This window comes from Epinephelus fuscoguttatus, linkage group LG13 (genome assembly GCF_011397635.1).
Source record: "Epinephelus fuscoguttatus linkage group LG13, E.fuscoguttatus.final_Chr_v1".
Classification (NCBI taxonomy): Eukaryota; Metazoa; Chordata; class Actinopteri; order Perciformes; family Serranidae; genus Epinephelus; species Epinephelus fuscoguttatus.
Genome location: NC_064764.1, coordinates 20,509,127 through 20,528,663, shown reverse-complemented (window position 1 = coordinate 20,528,663; position 19,537 = coordinate 20,509,127). Strand labels below are relative to the sequence as shown.

Below are 19,537 nucleotides of genomic sequence, written 5' to 3'. Positions count from 1 at the left end.
CAGCCAATAACAACCACATGAGGGCCCTCAGTTTAGGCTGACTGGTCCAGTAGTGGGGTTACAATGGTATGCTGTAAAACCACATACACTAATTAAAAAAAAAAAAAAAAGATGGTTATCATACCATATATATTTGCTTATCTACAGTACTACAAAAATAAGCATCTGGACAGAGAAACTGTATATCTACCTGCCTGTCACTTTTTAGACACATGTCCTTTAAAAAATGATTTCAAGTTTCAATAATTCCTTCAATTTCAATAGGGTCCTTGCACCGCCTGCTTGGGCCCTAATTATAATAATGTGTGTTCAACCCCAAAAAACCTTTATCTCATAATAATAATAATAATAATAATAATAATAATGATAATAGTGTAATACTGTATACCATGAAATTTTCTGAGACACTTATTATACCATGAAAATCTCATTCCATTGCAACCCTATCCAGTAGTGTTGGAGATTAGCTGCAGACAGACAGATAAACACACTCACACACGCGCACACAAGACCAAACGCATAATCCCCTCCAGGCTCATGCTTGGCGGAGATAATAAAAAGCAAATATCAGACAGGCTCCCCAACCTGGCTTTAAGATGTGTTGCAAAGTTTGTTTTTGTTTGAGTATATCTCAGCCTTCATAAATGGCCTTTTGATGATGTAATTTGTGCCACTCTCTTCCCAGTATTTACATAACGGCAGTTGTTGGACTTACATTTGCATTTTGTTTTACCAACACGTTGGAAATATGCTTAAAAATGTGCACATTATTTTGGTAGAAACACAATATAAGACTAATCATATTATCTCAAACATGATCTCTGTTAAAAACTAATTTCAAGCCAATTACCTTGCAGACTGGGCTGTGAGACTTATTCTTAAGCCCTTCCACACACTCAAGTTTTTACTACATTTCATATCTTTCGACATCTATCCATGACCTTTGTTCATTTCAACGGATGCAAATTAGTATGTGTTCTGCTGTTGCGAAGTCCTTCATCCAGACAGAGAAGAAAATGTCAAATGTAAAAGTATTTGACATTATTAACGTGGTTTCTTCACACTGAATATTCTCAAGCACTCGAGACAGGTCTCCTAATCAGACGATGACATGGCATTATTCATATGCATGTAAATACAGACGGTGTTAGCTCAGACAGAATGCGGTCAACCATTTTATTCATCAAACAGCTGTAAACTGCTGATGGCCAAGTGCTTAATAGCCACTTGATTGAATGTGGCCATCAACACACAGTAAACGCCACGCTGATCCAGTACCTGCACTCCTTGTAAGGCTCACTGGATACAAGCATGAGCTAAAGGACTAGAGTGAGAAATCTTAATGTGAGATGTGTCCAGCTTCAGCTATTACGCAGAGGGTCGGGTTATGCTAGAAAATAACTAGTTCATTTGACATGTTGTCCGACCATTTTGAAAGGTAAAGCATTTATAGTTGTTCTGAACGACCAGAGTCAAATGTGTGGTGAAAATCCTGCTGTCATAGAGCATGGGGAGACATGATAATCGTTTAAATATGGAGATAATGGCACACATTATGAGACAGTCTCTCCTGGAAGGCATTTATACTGCTGCACTTGGTTGTTCACATGAAAAGAGCCTGAAATAGTTCTTTATTGAAAGATTGAGAGCCTGGGAGAGAAGTTCAAACCCAGTTTACTTCCTCTCATCTGCACACCTGGCCAAATACTGCATAAGTTAACTTTTTTCACCCAATACTAATATTGATGCGGAAGCAGATTGTAATATTTATCCATTTAATCTAATGCTACAATGCATCTAGTTTCCACCAGTGGAGGTGAAATATTTAACTGTAATACTAGATGCAGACATGTAGACAACACTGCTTCAATAGTGCCTGTCTTGCTTTATTAGTCAGCACTGCATCTTTTCTAAAAGTCTGCAGTCACTGAGGAAGCATAAATTAATTAACTCAAATGTTAGGTCAGTATAAATGTTAAGAATTAAATCTTTGCTCTTGCAGTATTTGTTTCTTGTCATAGTGTGTCTGGGATTCAATGTGGAGTATTCCATTTTAATTAAAGTCACCTTTGTCATCAGTCACTGACAAGCTTTTCATGCTCTTTATAAATCACATCTTCGCAAATTAGAGATCCTACGAAATCCTGACTTTATTTTACCGATTAACCTCACTGCTTGTATCATTCATGCACACTCAACTTGTAATTTAGATATTTCCAGCAGCATTTTAAAACAATAAAATTTTAATTTGAGACAACAATGAGTCAGCTCTTTACAAATGCACAATAAAACTAATGTGTCTAATAGGGATGTATTGACACACTGATCTGGACCGATATACAAAACAACACCAATGGGCTACATATCATCATCTTCAGGATATGCCTTTATTTTGAAATTCCCTAAGAACGCCTGTGTCACCATTTCTGTCCGCATCTCCTTCCTACACATCAAACAGTGCTGGCGGCCTAGTGCCAAGCAGACAATGGTAAGCAGCCAAGACAAACATAATGAGGATATTTACTGATATCATCTCGCAGGCCTCTGAATTTAATCGAATCAAAATACTTTATGGCAGATTTTGTGATATCAGCAAATATCGTATTATTGCCCCTAGTGTCTACGTAAGGTGATGTGCTACCATCAGCCTCCAGAAAACATTCAGTGCTCCTCAGCATAAATATTACAAGTTTCTTGGAATTAATGTGAGGCATGAGACACCATTCCTCCAGTGCATCAAAATATTACAAATAAACAAACCTTTAACAGCTCACTTTGTTTATAATAGGGCTGCATGACATAAGGAAAATATGCGATATACCATAACATTGTTGAATATCGCGATAATTATATTGCATATGATAGATTAACAGGTATTAAAGTGTACTCAGTGCAGCCTTTTGCTGTAGTATACCTCTAAAATACAACAGATTGCTTGTTGTAATTTAAAAAATGAAGAGAAATTATTTCCAACATTCTTTTATTGAACAAATTTAACACTGAACTGAACACAAGGGGCACCAAAAAAGGAAGGTAAAATGTTTAATTGCAGATATTCTGTTTCAAATTACTCAAAAAAAAAAAAAAAATCCCTGAATGTGAAACCACAATCTTTTACGATATATTTATTGTGCAAGTTGATGCTGCGATGAGGATAAAAAGCAATATACTGTACAGCCCTAGTTTCTAGAATAGAATATATAAGTAATAATATTAATTCATCACTCTGACCTTCTCGAGTTGAGAAAGCATAAGGAAACCAGATTTCAGGCACACGTTTTCAGTCAGAGATGAAGAAAAAAAAGCTGAGAAAAAAAAGGCTGTCACATTTAGTGTGTTAACATACTGTTGTCATGTCTTTATATTGAGGCATCTGACATCCAGTGAAGTGGTATTCTACATACATGTCAGTCGCCATTAAATCAATTATACTTTCCATGAATAATCAGGTCAAAAAGACATACAGCTCATCATTTTCAGTTTTTTACAGACAGTCACAGAAAACATAAAGAAAACTGATGATTGCACTGCCATAGTTCTTCAATTGAATGAGAAAATAACAACAGAAACAGTAATAAACAATAAAACTGTAATGTATGTGCTGCTAATGGAATTTTGCAGGAAGATTCTCATCTCATTCTCACAGAACTACTGAGTTTTAATTGTCCCTCTATTTTTTTTTTTTTGTTTGTTTTAATATTGCAATACATACCAAAGAAATCATTGGTTTATGGGTTAATAAAATAGAAAATAGTAAAATACATTGACACGACACACAAGGACATCACAGTTGCTGAATCCACATAAAAGCCTGTCTGAGCACTACAGCCTCCCACTGCTTCAATTACACTTCAGATGAAACAGATAAAAAAAACTAGGTCTTAGATAATCCTCGAAACAACCCCTTCGGTTAAATTAAATTTTAATAAGATAATAAATACTGGAAAGAGGGGACATTTGTAAAGTTAGTTCTGAATTACAGCACAGTTTCAGATTTTGTGGTTGAGTCAGCCCTAAAAAATACCACGTGCAGGTCTTCAAAGCGAGTTGTGCAGTGCAGCAAGAAAAACATTGACATTTAAGCACTTAATTGGGGTTTGTAATAAACCATTATGGATGTGTCGTCCTGATGGTGGATCAGTGCTATTAAAGAGGCACAGAGCACAGACAGGACTCTAATAACCAAGAACTGCAGCACGACAGGACCAAATCCTCAAATTAATGGCAAAAAGACCGGGGTTTGTTAGCAGCCAGCGGGAGAAACAGAGGGAAGACACAAGTCCAAGCAAATGAACGCACAAGGAGAATGCAATCACAATATGTTGGTGAATCTGTCCTTGTTTGGGCATCTCAGCAAAGCCTGTGCAGCTGTAACTACAGCAGTGACAGGAAAAGAAGTTTGGAAAGAGAGACAAACGAAAGAAAAACGAAGGAAGACAAGGAGTCAGAAAGACGAGTGAAAGGGGAGAAATCGGCCAATGAGAAGGCAGGGAAAAAGACAAAAAACTAAAGATAGTAGAGCCAAAGAGTAAACACTTACCAAACACCCAGTCATGCTAAGCCCCAGCCCTAACCGCGACCACAGCTACAGCACAGCAGCCTTGCATGTTTACATCGACAGCGGGATCCCTCGAAGGTCTGCCTCTTAACAATCACAGGAAAACCTCACGCAAAAGCATAGAGGGGGGAGAGAACACACTCACACGAGCCTAGTCTCTGACCTCCTCCATCTTTTCACTCTCACTCACCCTCTGATTTGCCTCTCCAACTCTGTTAAATACTGAGGAGAACGATCATTTTACAGTCTCGACTCTTTAGCAGGAATTCCCTCTGAGGCATGTCTCCAGCTAGTCACTCTGAAAGAAACAGCTCAGGCAGGCTACTCGCTCTTCCTGCCTGCCTGCCTGCCTGCCTGCACGGATATCTGCTCTAACCGGACGAGCCACTGAGGAATACTCTAGGGAAGGAAGTGACATCGACAGGTGCTCCCTCCTTCTTTCCTTCCTTACTCGTGTAAACAATACCCACTTTCCTGCAGCAAGCCTAAATGGGATGCCTGTGGGCTATTTGAAATGAATGTGGCATTTATAATCAAACTGTAGCCCAACTAAAGTGTCATTCAGGGAAAAAGAGGTATGAGAGACGTCACAGAGGGGAATTAACATCATTAATAATGAGCAGAATCTCTTTAGCCCAGTTTGCCCTGTGCTGGATTCCCAAGAATATGGAGGGCAGAGTGGAAAGGAGAGTGTGCGTGTGTGTGTGTGCGTGTGTGTGTGCGTGTGTGTGTAACAGAAGGCAGTGTGGACGAATCACAGAGAGACAGGCAAAGATGGAGTGAGTCAGAGGGCATGTCCCTCCACAGGCTCACTAACCCTGCCAGAGATGATCTTCCTGGTTGGCCATTGATGCAAGCCAGGCCATGACAGCAGGCAATAAACAACCAATACATCCCAGTCAAACTTATTCCACTTCAAGACCAAGAAAGTAAACAAAGTCCACCTCGACCACAGTTGTAATTTAAACAGAAATCTTTCCATGAAGCCACACGCAGAGAGATGACAACTTTCTACTTTGGACTCTGTGTCAGGGAGGTAAGGTGTATGATTGCAGTGACAACAGGGTGTGTGACACAAGTGCGCAGGAAAAAACTGTCCATATACCTCACCCAGTGGATTTCTTCCTCGTACAATGTGTGAGTCACCAGACAAAATAGTGTTCTATGAATGTCAGTGTACGACGTAAATGGTTTATAAAAGCTTAAATAGTAGCTGCAATATGAGAGATGTGACGTGAATCAGTGGGTCCTTAGTGTGGTATGAGCTAGGGCTGAAACCATCCAGTCCAACCACATTCTCATTGTTTGGACAATCACTGATGTCACTTTCACTGGACTGTATGTCCACAAAAGCTTTTTTTTTACCAGCTGAAAATGGCAGTCGTTGTTGTTCAGCACTTGTACATGTATGTGGCAGTTGGTCTATGGCCCACCCCTCCTCCACTGTGATTGGATGGTTGGGTAAAAGTAACAGTGACGAGTGCGGCGTTTTATCCATTTGGACAATTTCCACCTCCCATTTTGCAACACAGGAAAGTGCATGAATAATGACAAAGGCATTCATTCTTTTGCAAAATCTCCAAGAAAGACACATGTCCTGTTTGGTTCGGTTCAATCGAACTCAAGTTTGTTTGCCGCCTAAGTGCGGTTGATTTGGGTAGGTGTGAACACAGAAATCGCACTCCGGTGCACACCAAAACAACCTGGCCGAGACCTTCTTAAAGAGGTGGTCTCGGCCAGGTTAAAAACGAACTCTGGTGCGATTCGTTTGTAGTGAGAATGTGTACTGACCTCAACCCGAACCAACTGCAGTCTCATTACACATTGTTTGGGTTAAACATGAGCAACAGTCCTGGAGGATTATTAAAGTGCGTCTTGAACAATGCAAGCAATATAACACACGATGACCATTAGCTTGCGTGGTTGTCCCTCCATTGTGACACTGGAAAGTGTTGCATTTATCTTGCAAGTGTACTCTTCTTCAATGTTTTGTTAACTTCCTGGATTTTTCCTGGCAAGGCATTTTATCTGGTCAGCTTGTAAATGCTGCCGTGAGAGCACGAACCAACTCTAGGCAGTTATGCAACCAGGTAACAAAATTAGTCCCTGATTCAGACCACAGCAAGCGAACTCTAGATCTGAACCCACCCTTGAATTACAAAGCTTCTGGGCCTGGGCCTTCGTTGGAACAGCAGGACAGATAACGTTAGCTTCTGGGCAAAAAAAGTATGCTCCTCATATGCAGAATTCCAGAGATATTTAATGTTTGTAACATCATATTGTTTACGACATCGTCAACGCCGTAGTCAACTACCAAAATGTCTAGTAAGTCAGACTTTTCTCATCCATCCTGTCCAATGCTTGGTGGCAACACAGACTCGCACATGCAAATAATCTGCTTCACTGATACATCGCGAAGTTTATTTTCAGATAATGTTACCTTAGAAATCACATTTTTTTCAGTTTTCATGTCAAACAACTGCATCAAGCATTCCAGTTTCCCCAACACAGAGCGTACGCTACTTGCCCGGAGTAAATGTCACTGTAAACGCTTTTGTGGACACACAACGCTACCAGATAGAGTACACTCAGTGCACTGTGGGCATTTCAGTTCATCCAGAGATAACAAGCAGATTTTTTTCCTCCATCGACCAATAAATTGTTTGAAGGGTAGGTAGAATTTCAGTCGACCAAGTTCTTCCCTGATTGACTACAGCCCTAGTATGAACGGAAGAAACACACTACCTGTTCTTTGACGGAGGCCAGGATGTTGTTGGCGGTGTTGTCAGTCTCCATATTGCGGCCAGTTGAACGGTCGCGGTTGGTCAGCAGAAGCCCCTCCTCCGTCACTGGGCTCTGCTCAGGAGCTGGCATTCCTCCTGTGTGGACACACACACACACACACACACACACACACACCATGATCTGGTCACCACAGGCACTCTTTAGGGAAAAAAAAACAAACTTGTACTTGTACACACATACCAGACCGTGTGCATGCGTGTGCAAACACACTCCACTCATAGATACACACTTGAGTAAACCACTCCCTGATACACACAGGCGAGTGATGCTGAGAAGTGACTATCAATGGTCACACGCCATCACCAGCAATACACAAACACACACCCACACATGCCATATGGCCCAAAGAGAAAAAGACTGTCAATGTTTCACGTCTGTGACAGTGCAAATCAATGCCATATGGCCCTGAGACAACACACGAGTTAAAAGATGATCTGTGTATGTAATACAGTCACATGAAAAAATACAACACAAACACAGCGGTGGCCAATGTTTGTCGTGAAGCCACAAAACAATGGAAATCCAAATCACAGCAATGCAATAGCTTCCCGAAAATATCAAGCATGTGTGCGCACAGGTGAGTGCTATACATGTTTGTGTATAAGATGCACTGGAAGGGTAGAAGAAGATGAACGAGGACAGGCCTTTGAAAAAAACAAAATAAAAAAAAAATAAAAAAGTCAGCAGCACGACGGAAGAGATAAGATGTTCCTGTCTCCTTCGCTCCCTCTCTGGCCTCTTGTCCCGGATTGAAATGAGAAAGTAGAACGAATAGTTATGGTCTCATTATATCTGTTGACAGGGAGAGTGTCAGGGGAACGCTGCTCAAGGTGGATCCATATTTACTAGAAGGAGCCTGTTGAGCCAGACGGGGCAGCTAAAGGCTGCGATGGCTGCCTCATAGCTCAGGGCTGCAGCACTAGACAAAAGCAAGGGGTCTAATAACACAGGAGGTATGTGACTTTAGGGAAACGGGGATTTTACTGTGACTTTTACTGCCTTAGAAATCCACTGCTGCTGTCATCTCCAAGATACAAGCATAAAGACATATTCCACCCTTTGGTTTCCACATATATATCTTGACCTACATGCTGTACTTTGCTGAACCACTCAGAATGCAGTCGAGGTGATGCATGGTGTGGTGAGATGCCGTCATTACATGTGAATATGCAGAGGAATATTAGCTGCTAAAACCACCATTAAATAACCATATGGTAATTTACAAAATAGCCCTGCCGCTAGCAACTGAACTCTCCCTCCATAAAAGTGTCTATTATCGTACTCTTAGTCCATAATGGCAGCCTCAGGGTGACTGGAAGATTTGATATACAGTAGCTTTAACTAAATTAGTCAATTTTGTGCTGACAGACATCATTTTAAAGGGTTAAAGGGTCATTTTCTGTCATGTAAAAGCACTCAGAACTTGAATTCGCATGCACACACACACACACACACACACACACACACACACACACACACACACACACACACAATCGGGTAAGGAATCACTTAGCTCAGGCTGACAGCCAGTTTGTGTGAGCTGGTCGGGTTGTTTACAGTGAGAACATAAAAGTTTTTGGCCATTAGAGAGGGTTGTACATGAAGTATGTGGGAGGTCCCCCAGACATTTGGACGAAATGTGACCCTGAGGTATTCTGGGAGTCTGTCACCGAGGCAGCGTAAGCATTTCAAGGTGTCTGAGCTGAAGCGCCGCATCATGTGCCAGCCCTGGTGTTAAATGACAGATAAGGTTTTACTACTCCTAAGTATGTTAGTCCACACAGGATATTCCATGTATTCCCCTGTCAGTCTCCCAAATTCCTTTCCTGCTCATTCATAGTGTTGCAACACACCGCCCCGACTCCCCTCCCACTACCACTGCAGCTTTTGAATCAAGGACATGGCTCTTGATTTCCCAGAAAACACAGCGAGGGGAAACAGGGAAAACTGTTTGAATTTCAACAGAACTCCTCCCCGTCTTCTGCACAAACACAGAGAACAACACAAACAGGACTGACTGAGTGCACATTTTAAGCTGACAGAAGTTGCAGATCTGGTCGGGGTGGCCAAAAAAAAAAATCCTTTCTGCTTTCTCTCTCAATACCTTCTCCGTGAAGGACAAAGAGGGGTGTGCAGTTATGGAATCTAGTTAGGGTAACTGTCATGTAAATCACCATAGATTAAGTATAAAATGGGCCTTATCGAGCCTGACCCCTCTGTAACCCCTTCACTATTTCATAAAATGTGCCCTCCATCAAATAATGACTTTTTAAAAAAAAGAAAAAGGAAGAACATTCTTTACGCCTTGACCAGTCTAAACTTGACTGTAGGAAAGTGCACACCAAGCAGACTGTAGGAAATAGACCCACAGAAAAAACAACACACAAAAAGGAAAGAAAGCCTTATTGAAAGCACCATTAAGCACAGAGAAATTGCAATGTGTATCCGCGCCTACCTCTAAAATTCCCCATTATATCTGGTCCAGAATGACTTCACTCTGCTTAGCTTGGCGTTCTCTGCAGCTCCGAGATGGTAGTGAAGACGACAATGCTGCTGCCAACCTACCACAGTCCTATAGGCACACGGCTGACTGGTTCTTCAACATTTCTTTTTGTCTTTCCCTCCAATCTCTGAGGGGAAGAATAACCTTGCTGCACTGACTGGTGCTTAAAAACTTTGGTATGTCAAGCCCTGAGACAGTTCGAAGAGCAAGCACAAGACTGAGAAGTAGGTGAGGAGCCCAATCTGTGCAGCTTTCAAGGCTGTCATTAGGTTAATGCCTGAGGGCCGTACTGCGTAGTTCCCACAGAGTACAGATGACCTCATTCTGGTCTAAACAATGAGGTAAAACCAGTGCCTAATTATTAGCGTTATGCTTATTTCCCTTGACTAAGCAGAAAATAAACACCTAGTGTACGAGCATGGCAACATCTTTGAGCATGGATAATGACAGGACAAACCTGATTATTTCAAACAACATCCAACTATTCAACGTGCAATAATAAGCATCTCTTTTACTAGACGCTCTTTCTAGTCAAAGCTAAATCTCCCCTTTAAAGTATCATAATCCTTAGTGTCTCTAGTCTGCCAAGAAAAGTCTTAGCCTTACTCCACCCTGGCTCGCCGGATCACGTGATCTGATCTACTGACCTCAGACTCCGGCCACTCCTCGGAGCCTCTTACACAATCCCTCTTTCCATGACTCTCCCTCTCCCAGATTAAGTGTAGTTTAAGGTTCAAGGGAGAAAAAGGAAATGGTCGTACAATGTGTTTTAAAATCTGTCCAACTGTGTTAAAGTTGAGCATGTTTCAAACACAGACCTACTGTCCCAGATTCAGATACCGCCTTCGTGCATGAATTCCATCCACAGACATGAATTCATCAGTTCTCTTATCCCTCTGAAAGCCACCTGTACCTTCTGTCACCTTCTACAGGAACACTGCAGCAGCAAATGTACTATCAGCCGTCACGCAGGCTACGTTTACATGCACACGGGAAACCAGGTTACTGGGAGAAATCAGGTTAAAGCAAGAAAGAGGAGAACATGTTTACATGCACCATCATAGCAACATTATTGTAACTCCTGTGTTTACATGCAGCTGCTCGGTGAGCACGCTGCTCCAAGGGCATATCTGGAGCCAAGACTGCATATTTAAGACTATCAGTGATTTATCATTTTGAACCCTGAAGAATTGTTTTCTTTCCAGGTCAGAGCATTTAGATTGATGGTGCAGTGAGAGGTCGGGCTCTGTAGTGGCAGAGCAAACAGTTTCCTTGACAGAGTTTTACAAATATCCTGCACCTAAACGGTTAAAACAAACTTATTTACTTCGGTTTCCATTTCAGTTAGACTTTCAGTTTGATTATTTTGAGCTCAAGGACGTACCACTATGAGTAATAAACTTTCCTTTCAAGCCGCAGCACTGCTGTCTTGTTGATACTACCGGTCTGTAGGGTTTGTCATGCTGACATGTCATGTTCTATCATTGTTGAGAAGTCAGGCCTGTTTCGCGGACTACCATTACATGCACACTAATATTCCACTATTATTCTTTATATGAAAATATTCAGAATTCTATAGGGGTCACTTAAATAGCATAATCTCTTTGGATATTTTGTATTAGGCCTTTTTCCAAATATAACATTTTCCAATTAAGACTTGTGGGATATGGCAGTATTAGTCAGGTTTTAGGGGCATTCTTTGGGCATGTATACAGCATTTTCAGAATATGCATCTTAACTGGGGTTTATGGTCAACTCTGTGTGTTGTCATGGATGCATTATACACAGATCATATAGCCAACAGTTTGCAAGGCTGGTGTAGAGATACATGCCCAAAAGACAAGCCACACGTCTGGTCAAAAGGAGAAACATGCCAGCTTTTAAACACTGTAAAAGGCTTGATTATCAGCAGGTTTCTGATATGTGCAAATATCGCCACACCAACCTCTTCAATAAGGTAGCTGAAGGGATGAAAGGAGACTGTGTCTGCACAGTTAAACAAGTCCGACAATGGTGAAAACCTGTTGTTGCAAAGAAAAAAGAAATTATGCAAAGAAGCTAAATAGCACAATTACCTCTAGCTGTTCCACGTTTCCATATTTTGATATGATAACGTTAATCGCAGTATGCACGACTGCATGTTACCAGGAGTATTAGTGGAATATTTATCTTTATTAGCCACGTGAATAGCTTTGTAGGAATACTGTCTTTTTCAGAACAGAAGTAAAAAAAATAAATAAAAAAAAAGCATAATATTTTGTGCAAGCAAACACAGTCATTATTATTCTCTTAATCCCTTCTTGCTTACAGGACATTTAGGAAATCAGGTCAACGCAGCAATCCAACAGCCACCAGGTGACATAAGTGCGCATAAACGCATCGACTGATTTATTCCTTTATTTCTCACTTTCATTTCAAGATGAGATAAACTGCCATCATCTAAACACATGCAGTGTTCCTGTTAGTCAAAAGATCTATTGTCTGTCAGTCAGAGGGAGGAAGACTTGTCTTCAGGAAGCTGAGTGATGCAGGTCACAGACATTCAACACAGACAAATGGAGATGAGCTGAGAAATAATTACAAATTAGCCTGAATTTCAATTGCAGGGAGTCTCGGAGAAGCAGCAGTTCAAATGCTGATTACTCCCGACATGCTGAGCTAAAAAGGTCCGGAAATTCTACAGCTCAAACAGAGCTGAGAGCTGTTCAAGGAACATACACCAGACTGAATTTCTTTCATCTACTGCACCTCTTTTTGGAGTCAAAATAAATAATAACTAGCATAAATACCTCTTTAAAACACATTTTACTTCCAAATATAAAGCCAAACATGGCAATCTATGAGGTGAAAAAAAACCATCATAAGAGCCACATTGTGTAGAGTGAGCTGATAAATATTTTACTGTGTATCAAGCATCCCATTAGACCTCTAAGCTTCCAGCATATGCAACCCCTCAGGATGTCTGACACAAACATGGTCGACAAAGTGCATGCCTGATATGCATATATCTAAGCTGTGCTGAGGAGTAGGCCTGTATCAAATGTCATTTTTACATTCAGAGCTCCAACTGAGATTTTGAATGCAGCTTCAAATGTCTGTTGTCACATTTGGGGATGTCATCACCCTAAAAAAATCAAACAATTCCTCAATCTGAATGAAGTTATCAAGGATTTGTTGAAACTAAATCAACTTTATTTAAATGACTAAATGTGATTTGATCATTACAGGTGCGTGCCTCCCAGCCTCCTATTGAGGAGGGCAACCATAAGGCACGTAAGGCTAACATTGTGCAGGTTTTTATCCAAACCAAAGACCAAACTAGACGTTAACGGATTAGCACCACTTTGACTTGCACAAGAGGAGGTGATCTGTGAAATCATAGGTATATTTTTAATAAAAACCCATGCTCTCATGCCACTGTGGCACATAGTTGCCCCATGGCACTTATCTAGAGTGACCTAGCAGCATTATGTAGCATGTGAAAGCTTTGTGGGGAGAAATACAGTCCCATTACTAATCTCTCAGCAGCTACAACTACGTCCCTAAAGAACCTCAATGCTTAATTGCTTCTTTCACCCAGCCTATTGACTTACTTGAATAAAACTAACATTTGTGGTCCAGTATAATTTATCAGAATTCACCAAGATGAACAATAATATATTTCAGCCTCGATAAATCCCCAGAATGAAGACAGAGCTGGAAAAACACTTCTGCATCCACCCAAAAAGCAGTCATGACAGCAGCATTATACTTTTACAGCAAGTCAGTGAATTCTGAAACAATTTCTGAAATCCCCCACTGCACACGCTATTAGGCTAAATACATGGTTAGGAAGAGCTGACTGAAGCCCTGACAAAGTCAATACTCTGAGCTGATTTGAGAATGTGTGTAACACAAATACACCAATAGTCCTGCACATACTGCACGTCACTGATTAACCTCAACCTCAGACAGTATGCTCATAACTATCCACATACTGCGACTTCTTAGTGGGTGCCACATGTGGGAGGATGACGAATCTTCTGTAAGCGCATGATGGACTTGCCAGCAGCAAAACACAAAAAGTTATTATTAGATCCCTAGATGTTTCACTTTCTGCTGCTTTCAACAGCTGAAAATGCTTTGCTCATATTGACACACCCAACACCAAAGGAATGTCTCCTTTCCAGAGCAGAAACTGTCTGACATGTACACACAATCACTCTATCAATCATTACCCTGAACAGGCTACAGAGAATAATGTAGCCTCCTTTAAATAGACACATACCTGTCCTTCTGTTGATGTAGGATTAAACGAAGTGTGAAGCAATATGGAGCAAAGACAATAGTCCGACAGCATCCCTTAGACCTTCTCTTCAAAGTGTACACGTAAAAAAAATCATTCAGAAGCTGCACCCATGCCTACCTCACACCTTGAACCTCACCCCGACAAATGTTGCAATAACCGGAGGCCTATCTGAGCATGTGTATCTCCCGGGCAGGGCTTGCCTCTGAGCAAAGGCAGGAAATACAGTCATTGTACAGTCCATTCAGAACACACCAACTCATGCCACACGCCGCATGCATACTCCCTGAGCTGCACTTTATCTCCGAGGATATATTTACTCAAAGAGGACATGGGGAAGATGGCTGCAGACCAAATAATCCATGTTTGCATTGTGTGGCAGTAAAAACACATGACTAACTTTCTGTGAACGACTTCCTATAATGATCATTCACTCTCTCCATCATTTCCTCACAACAATACCTCACCTAATGGGGAGCAGAGAGGCTCAACCGGAGTCTCATCAGCTGTTTCCAACATGTCACCAACTGTAATATGTTGTGACAGAAGAGGACATAAATTATTCTGATTGCATGTAAATCCCCTAAATAGAATCCGGGTTTGGGCTAGACAGACGTGCTTCATCCCGTCGCACATTGTTAGACGAATACATTTAACACCCTAATGCCTTCCTGCATACAATTACAATGCAAACACAACAGCAGCAAAGCCTCCCAAGAAGGAATTACAGCATAATGCTCTGTACATCTCCAGAGAAGTCAATGCAATAAACTCATTTCTTGTGTAGCATATGTGGCACAAGACAAATGTAACAGGAGATTTAAAGCTAATCGACAAAGTCAAATAAAAGACTTTGATCGTGGATTGAGACGTTCATTATTTAGCCTCATTTAACAGTTAAGTTAAAAACGTGTTTAATCAATGCCGCAGTTTTATCAACCCTACGCACCCCATTTGCTGTGCCAAGCATTTTCCCGCTGCTGAGAATATCAGATGATCATCAAATGATCATGTTTAGATTTTATGTATGACAGAAAGACGGAGATCATCCGAATGGGAAAAATCGAGAAGGAAAATTAGCATAACAAATGTCCTGCTATTGGCAGTGTCCTGGCTCTCATAATGTAAGGTGTCTCTGAGGTGAATAACGGAGCTCACTCAGCACCTTCTATTAAGACTGATTACGGCAAACGATGAACTGCCACCCCAGAAAAATAATCAATCAAAAAGCTATGAACTGTATAAATTTCGCTTAGCTGACTTCTTCTATATAAAAAGGGGCAATTTTGTAGGTTTGTTGTGATGAACTGGGAGATAAAAGAATGATGACTTCTACATCTACTGCCATACATACAATTCACTCTGACATATTAATGAACACTTCATGTGCGCCAGTGACTGTGTGAGAAATAATGATTATAAATATAACCACCAATCCATTTCAGTTTTGTTCATGTCTAGTTGTGCTCTCATGTTGGCAGCGTCCTCAGCCATATCATTTCACCCAACAAAAATGTGATCCAGTTACAAACAGCAGGGTTTTATTAGATTATTTTTATGTGGCTATGACTCCAAGAGTTAGCTTACACATTTCAGCTACAAGGCTGAGATACAGTCATACAGCTGAAACTTAAGGATTCCTGAGTGACTGAGTAAGCACATAGGCATTAAATTAATGGACACAAAGGGAAACTCAACATGGAGGATGATACAGAGATTCTGACATGGCCTTCAGATCTAAAGGTTAAATAAAACTTGGCATTAATTCTACACCCAACATTGGGTAGATACCATTGCAAGGCAAACCCTGATGAAGAGGGAAGACAATCTGTCAACAGGCATCCAAGAAAGCTGTGATATTATTTCTCCAACACCTATGAGCTAATAGATACAACTCTGAAGACTAAAGAGCTGTCCACACCGTAACTATAGCAAAGACTATAAATATATAGTGTTTAAGCGCAAACCATACTCTGGGAACAGACAGAGCAGCAGAATGTCAGGCGCAGTTAAGGTGAAACTTAACCTTTCATTTCGATTGCTTATGTTTGCCTCTCTAGCAGCTGCTCCTCTTGTCCATCGATCTGATCTGATCAGCTCTGACTGAGTCAATTAATAAATTATCGCCCCGTGACCCAAACGCCACAAACTGCTGTTGAGGGGGAAAAAAACCTCACTAGTTGTTCTGCCTGTGCTGCGCTGACGGAATCCCAAAAATGTCTGGATTCAGAGATGGGACATAGAATGATACCACGGGACACCCCATCTCTCCAGGTACTGCCCAATATAAATCTATTCTAAGGGTTTTTCAGCCCTCCAATCGGACTCAGAGCGGTGACTCTGCATTTTTTTGCGCATATGTGAACACTCCAAGAGAGCTCAGACCCCTCTGAGGTGAACCATACTAAGACCAAAGAGTAAGTGGACATATTTCAGCTACATGGTCTGAGTACAGTTTGCTTCAAGTCCGCGGTGCCGTTCAGTTAACCTGTACCTTGTGAACACAAAGTGCCCCAGGTTCGCTTTGCATGTATTTAGCCCTCTAGATCACATGCTGTTGCACTAAACCACAGTGGCCTGCAACACTTGCAAGGACGTAGGACGAGAGGTAGTTTGGTCCAAGGAAGATACTGCACATCTCCAGATGTGGAATGCAGAATACACCACACAGCAACAGTCTACAGCACAGAAACGCTAAGGTTTACCTACAATTTTAAGTTCATCTGAAAGCACGGGGCTTCATAACCGCACTGCAGTGCCATGTCAAAGTAAAAACAAAACTATGTCAATACATATAATATATAGGCTAGAGTGTGAACAGAAAGAGGACTGAGGCCCCATCAGAGCTGAAGTTGAAAAGAAAGAGAACTAATAATCTTTATTACAGACTCAAATGGTCCACACACACATATACACAACCATTACATTTAAAATACATCATTTTAAAAATAAAAATAATATAAAAATATAAACTTTCATATAAGTAATTCATCACTGTTTGTTTGGAAATACTGCAAGTGGATGGCCTAGTCAAAATCACAACTTTATCGACAATGACAGTGGCGTTGGGATCGCTGTCAGAGTGATGTGATGAACAGTCAATCAATATTCATGTAAATTTACAAGGCATCACATCCAACGTGGCAGATGACATTGCGAAGAGACTCATTACTGGGGTTACAAAAAAAACGCACCCCTGTTTGATAAAACAAAGTCTTTATAAAGATGCTATCAAGATGGAGCACACCTGGGATGCATTTGGGCTCACCCTCAGAATCATTGGTGTTTTGTTATTCATATTAACAGAGGTGAGGAGAAGCAAGATACAGCAGAAACAGGTCATCAATATCCACTTTCCTAAGCTGCAGACACACCTTGAGCCTGCAGCGCATGCTTGGCACCACTGTTTACAGAACTTTATCATTCATCAGTGTGAATGCTCACATCGTTATCATTATACTCGTTTTTGGCATGGACAGACTTTTACCGCGAGAACGGATTAACTTTGTTGTCCTAAATAAAATACACACTGTATCATGATACTGATTATCATAGAAAGTATCAATCAACTCTTCAACTGTACCAGATGTCAAGATTTTTATGTTCAGTGGGAATCATGATTGAGTTTCTGCTATAGGATGTAAAGAAAATCCTTTTATATTGACACAGAACTGCTCCTCCTTTCATTCTAATTGACAAGCTTCAGGCACTACAACTGTACAAACACGCTCTGGTCCTCTGGTTGTTCAGTATATTGAATGAGCTCTTCTAGACAACAAGAACAAACTGTTGAGACTGAAAGATTAAATTCCGCTGTGCAGTGACTCTGACTTGTGAACTTTAGTGAACTTGGAAAAACAAAACAAAAGAAAGGAAAGTCCTGTTCCTGTGAAGTATTACGAAACCAGCTTCAAGACGGAGATGGATAAGCATTGGCCTGCCCGTGTACTTCCTAAGTGCTGATTTGCATTGGCACTGCCTGCTCAATGCTCTGTGCTTCTGAGTGGACAGACAGGGGTCATGGAACAACATGCCGCTGCCCATTCAAAATGAGTGCAGCTACTGATAACTGAAAAAACTGAAATATAGCGATCGACATAAAGCAAAGTCCTTCAGACTAAAACAAGCCAGTAACTAATAAGTTATGGTGCTAATAAGCACAGTTTCAAGGCCTTTCTGGCGCTTTAAAGTCCCGCAACTGGCTGATGCAGGTATTTTCATTTACTGCAATATCATTAGGTTTCCATCAGCACTGTGTAGTGTGAATGTGATGCTTGGGATAGAGATAACTACACTTATTGGTAACGATACACTTGTAAGAGTGTCTGCAATCACTCAATTACTTCAACTCAAATGAAGAAAACAAAATCACTACATCTGAGAATATCTCACATTACCAGATCACATTTTTGTGTTAACAGCTTAGTCAATTCATTGCTCAAACTAGAGCTGGCTGAAATAACAAGAAGAACTCCACAAAAGCATTTACAACTTCTTTTGGCCTCCGCTAGTTCTGGCCCGCAGGTTGGAAAGTGATCTCTCAATGTCCTAAGGAGGGAAAACCTCATCTATAATTCTGTACACCTCAGACTGGTCGGGTTGCTCGAGCAGGTGGCCTAGCATCTGCCTAATCTGACCTCCTCCATAACATTAACTTTGCTTTCACCTGGAAATGAAGAATGAAGCCAAAATAAAGTAAAATGTAGATAAATTATAGATGAGTGGACATGTTCTGCACACTGACTGTTTTTGAATTACCTTGTGGCGGATGGTTATATGTGAGATGTTTAAGAGATTGCAGGTAAATAAAAGCTAAAGAGGCAATGAGACATTAAAAAAACAGCTGCAAGTTTTATGAGTACTGTAAACTATTCTTTACAGTGTACACGCTGCTGCTGAACTAAATCTTGGACTTGGTTTACCTGTAATTACACTCAATTCCAACCACATCTGAAGACATGGCCAACATTTCTGTAAGGACTTAGGGCATTTTCATTGTAGCTACGATGGATTCCTACCGTGCCAAAGTACAACTACTCCCTCTCTCTACTCCCCTGCTACTCAGTTTTCACATTAGTAATGTTGGATGCATTTGGAAATACTCACTCTCACCGCGGCAGACTGTGTTTCTTTCTGATATAGAGGTATCCGTATTAAATTGAAACAGTTTCATGACTGGCTAAAAAGTCCGTGAAGTCACGGTATACAGCAGTGCACTTCCGTGCCTTGGTACAGTTGGGGTTCACACCTAATGCATACCATACCGGAGTACACATGAACAGTACTCGAGACCACCTTATTAGGTGCACGTGGATCAGAGTACCGTGCCTGGTTACAGTGCAATGTTCACAGTAATCACACAAACTGGACTTTGGGGTCAAGCGTA

At 41.0% G+C, this 19,537-nt stretch overlaps 1 protein-coding gene across 2 annotated transcripts in view; it reads right to left on the bottom strand.

Moving 5' to 3' along the window:
• The window catches only part of pkp4 (plakophilin 4), a 119,310-nt gene that overhangs the window by 92,925 nt on the left and 6,848 nt on the right, over positions 1 to 19,537 (bottom strand). Inside the window, exon 2 of one of the 2 annotated variants that reach the window (XM_049593329.1) lies at positions 7,304 to 7,437. In XM_049593329.1, the coding sequence (XP_049449286.1) occupies positions 7,304 to 7,432 (129 nt within the window). In that variant the 5' untranslated portion in view covers positions 7,433 to 7,437. Of the gene's footprint in view, positions 1 to 4,540; positions 4,692 to 7,303; positions 7,438 to 19,537 lie in introns of those variants that run through there. The other variant, XM_049593330.1, reaches the window with a different exon arrangement.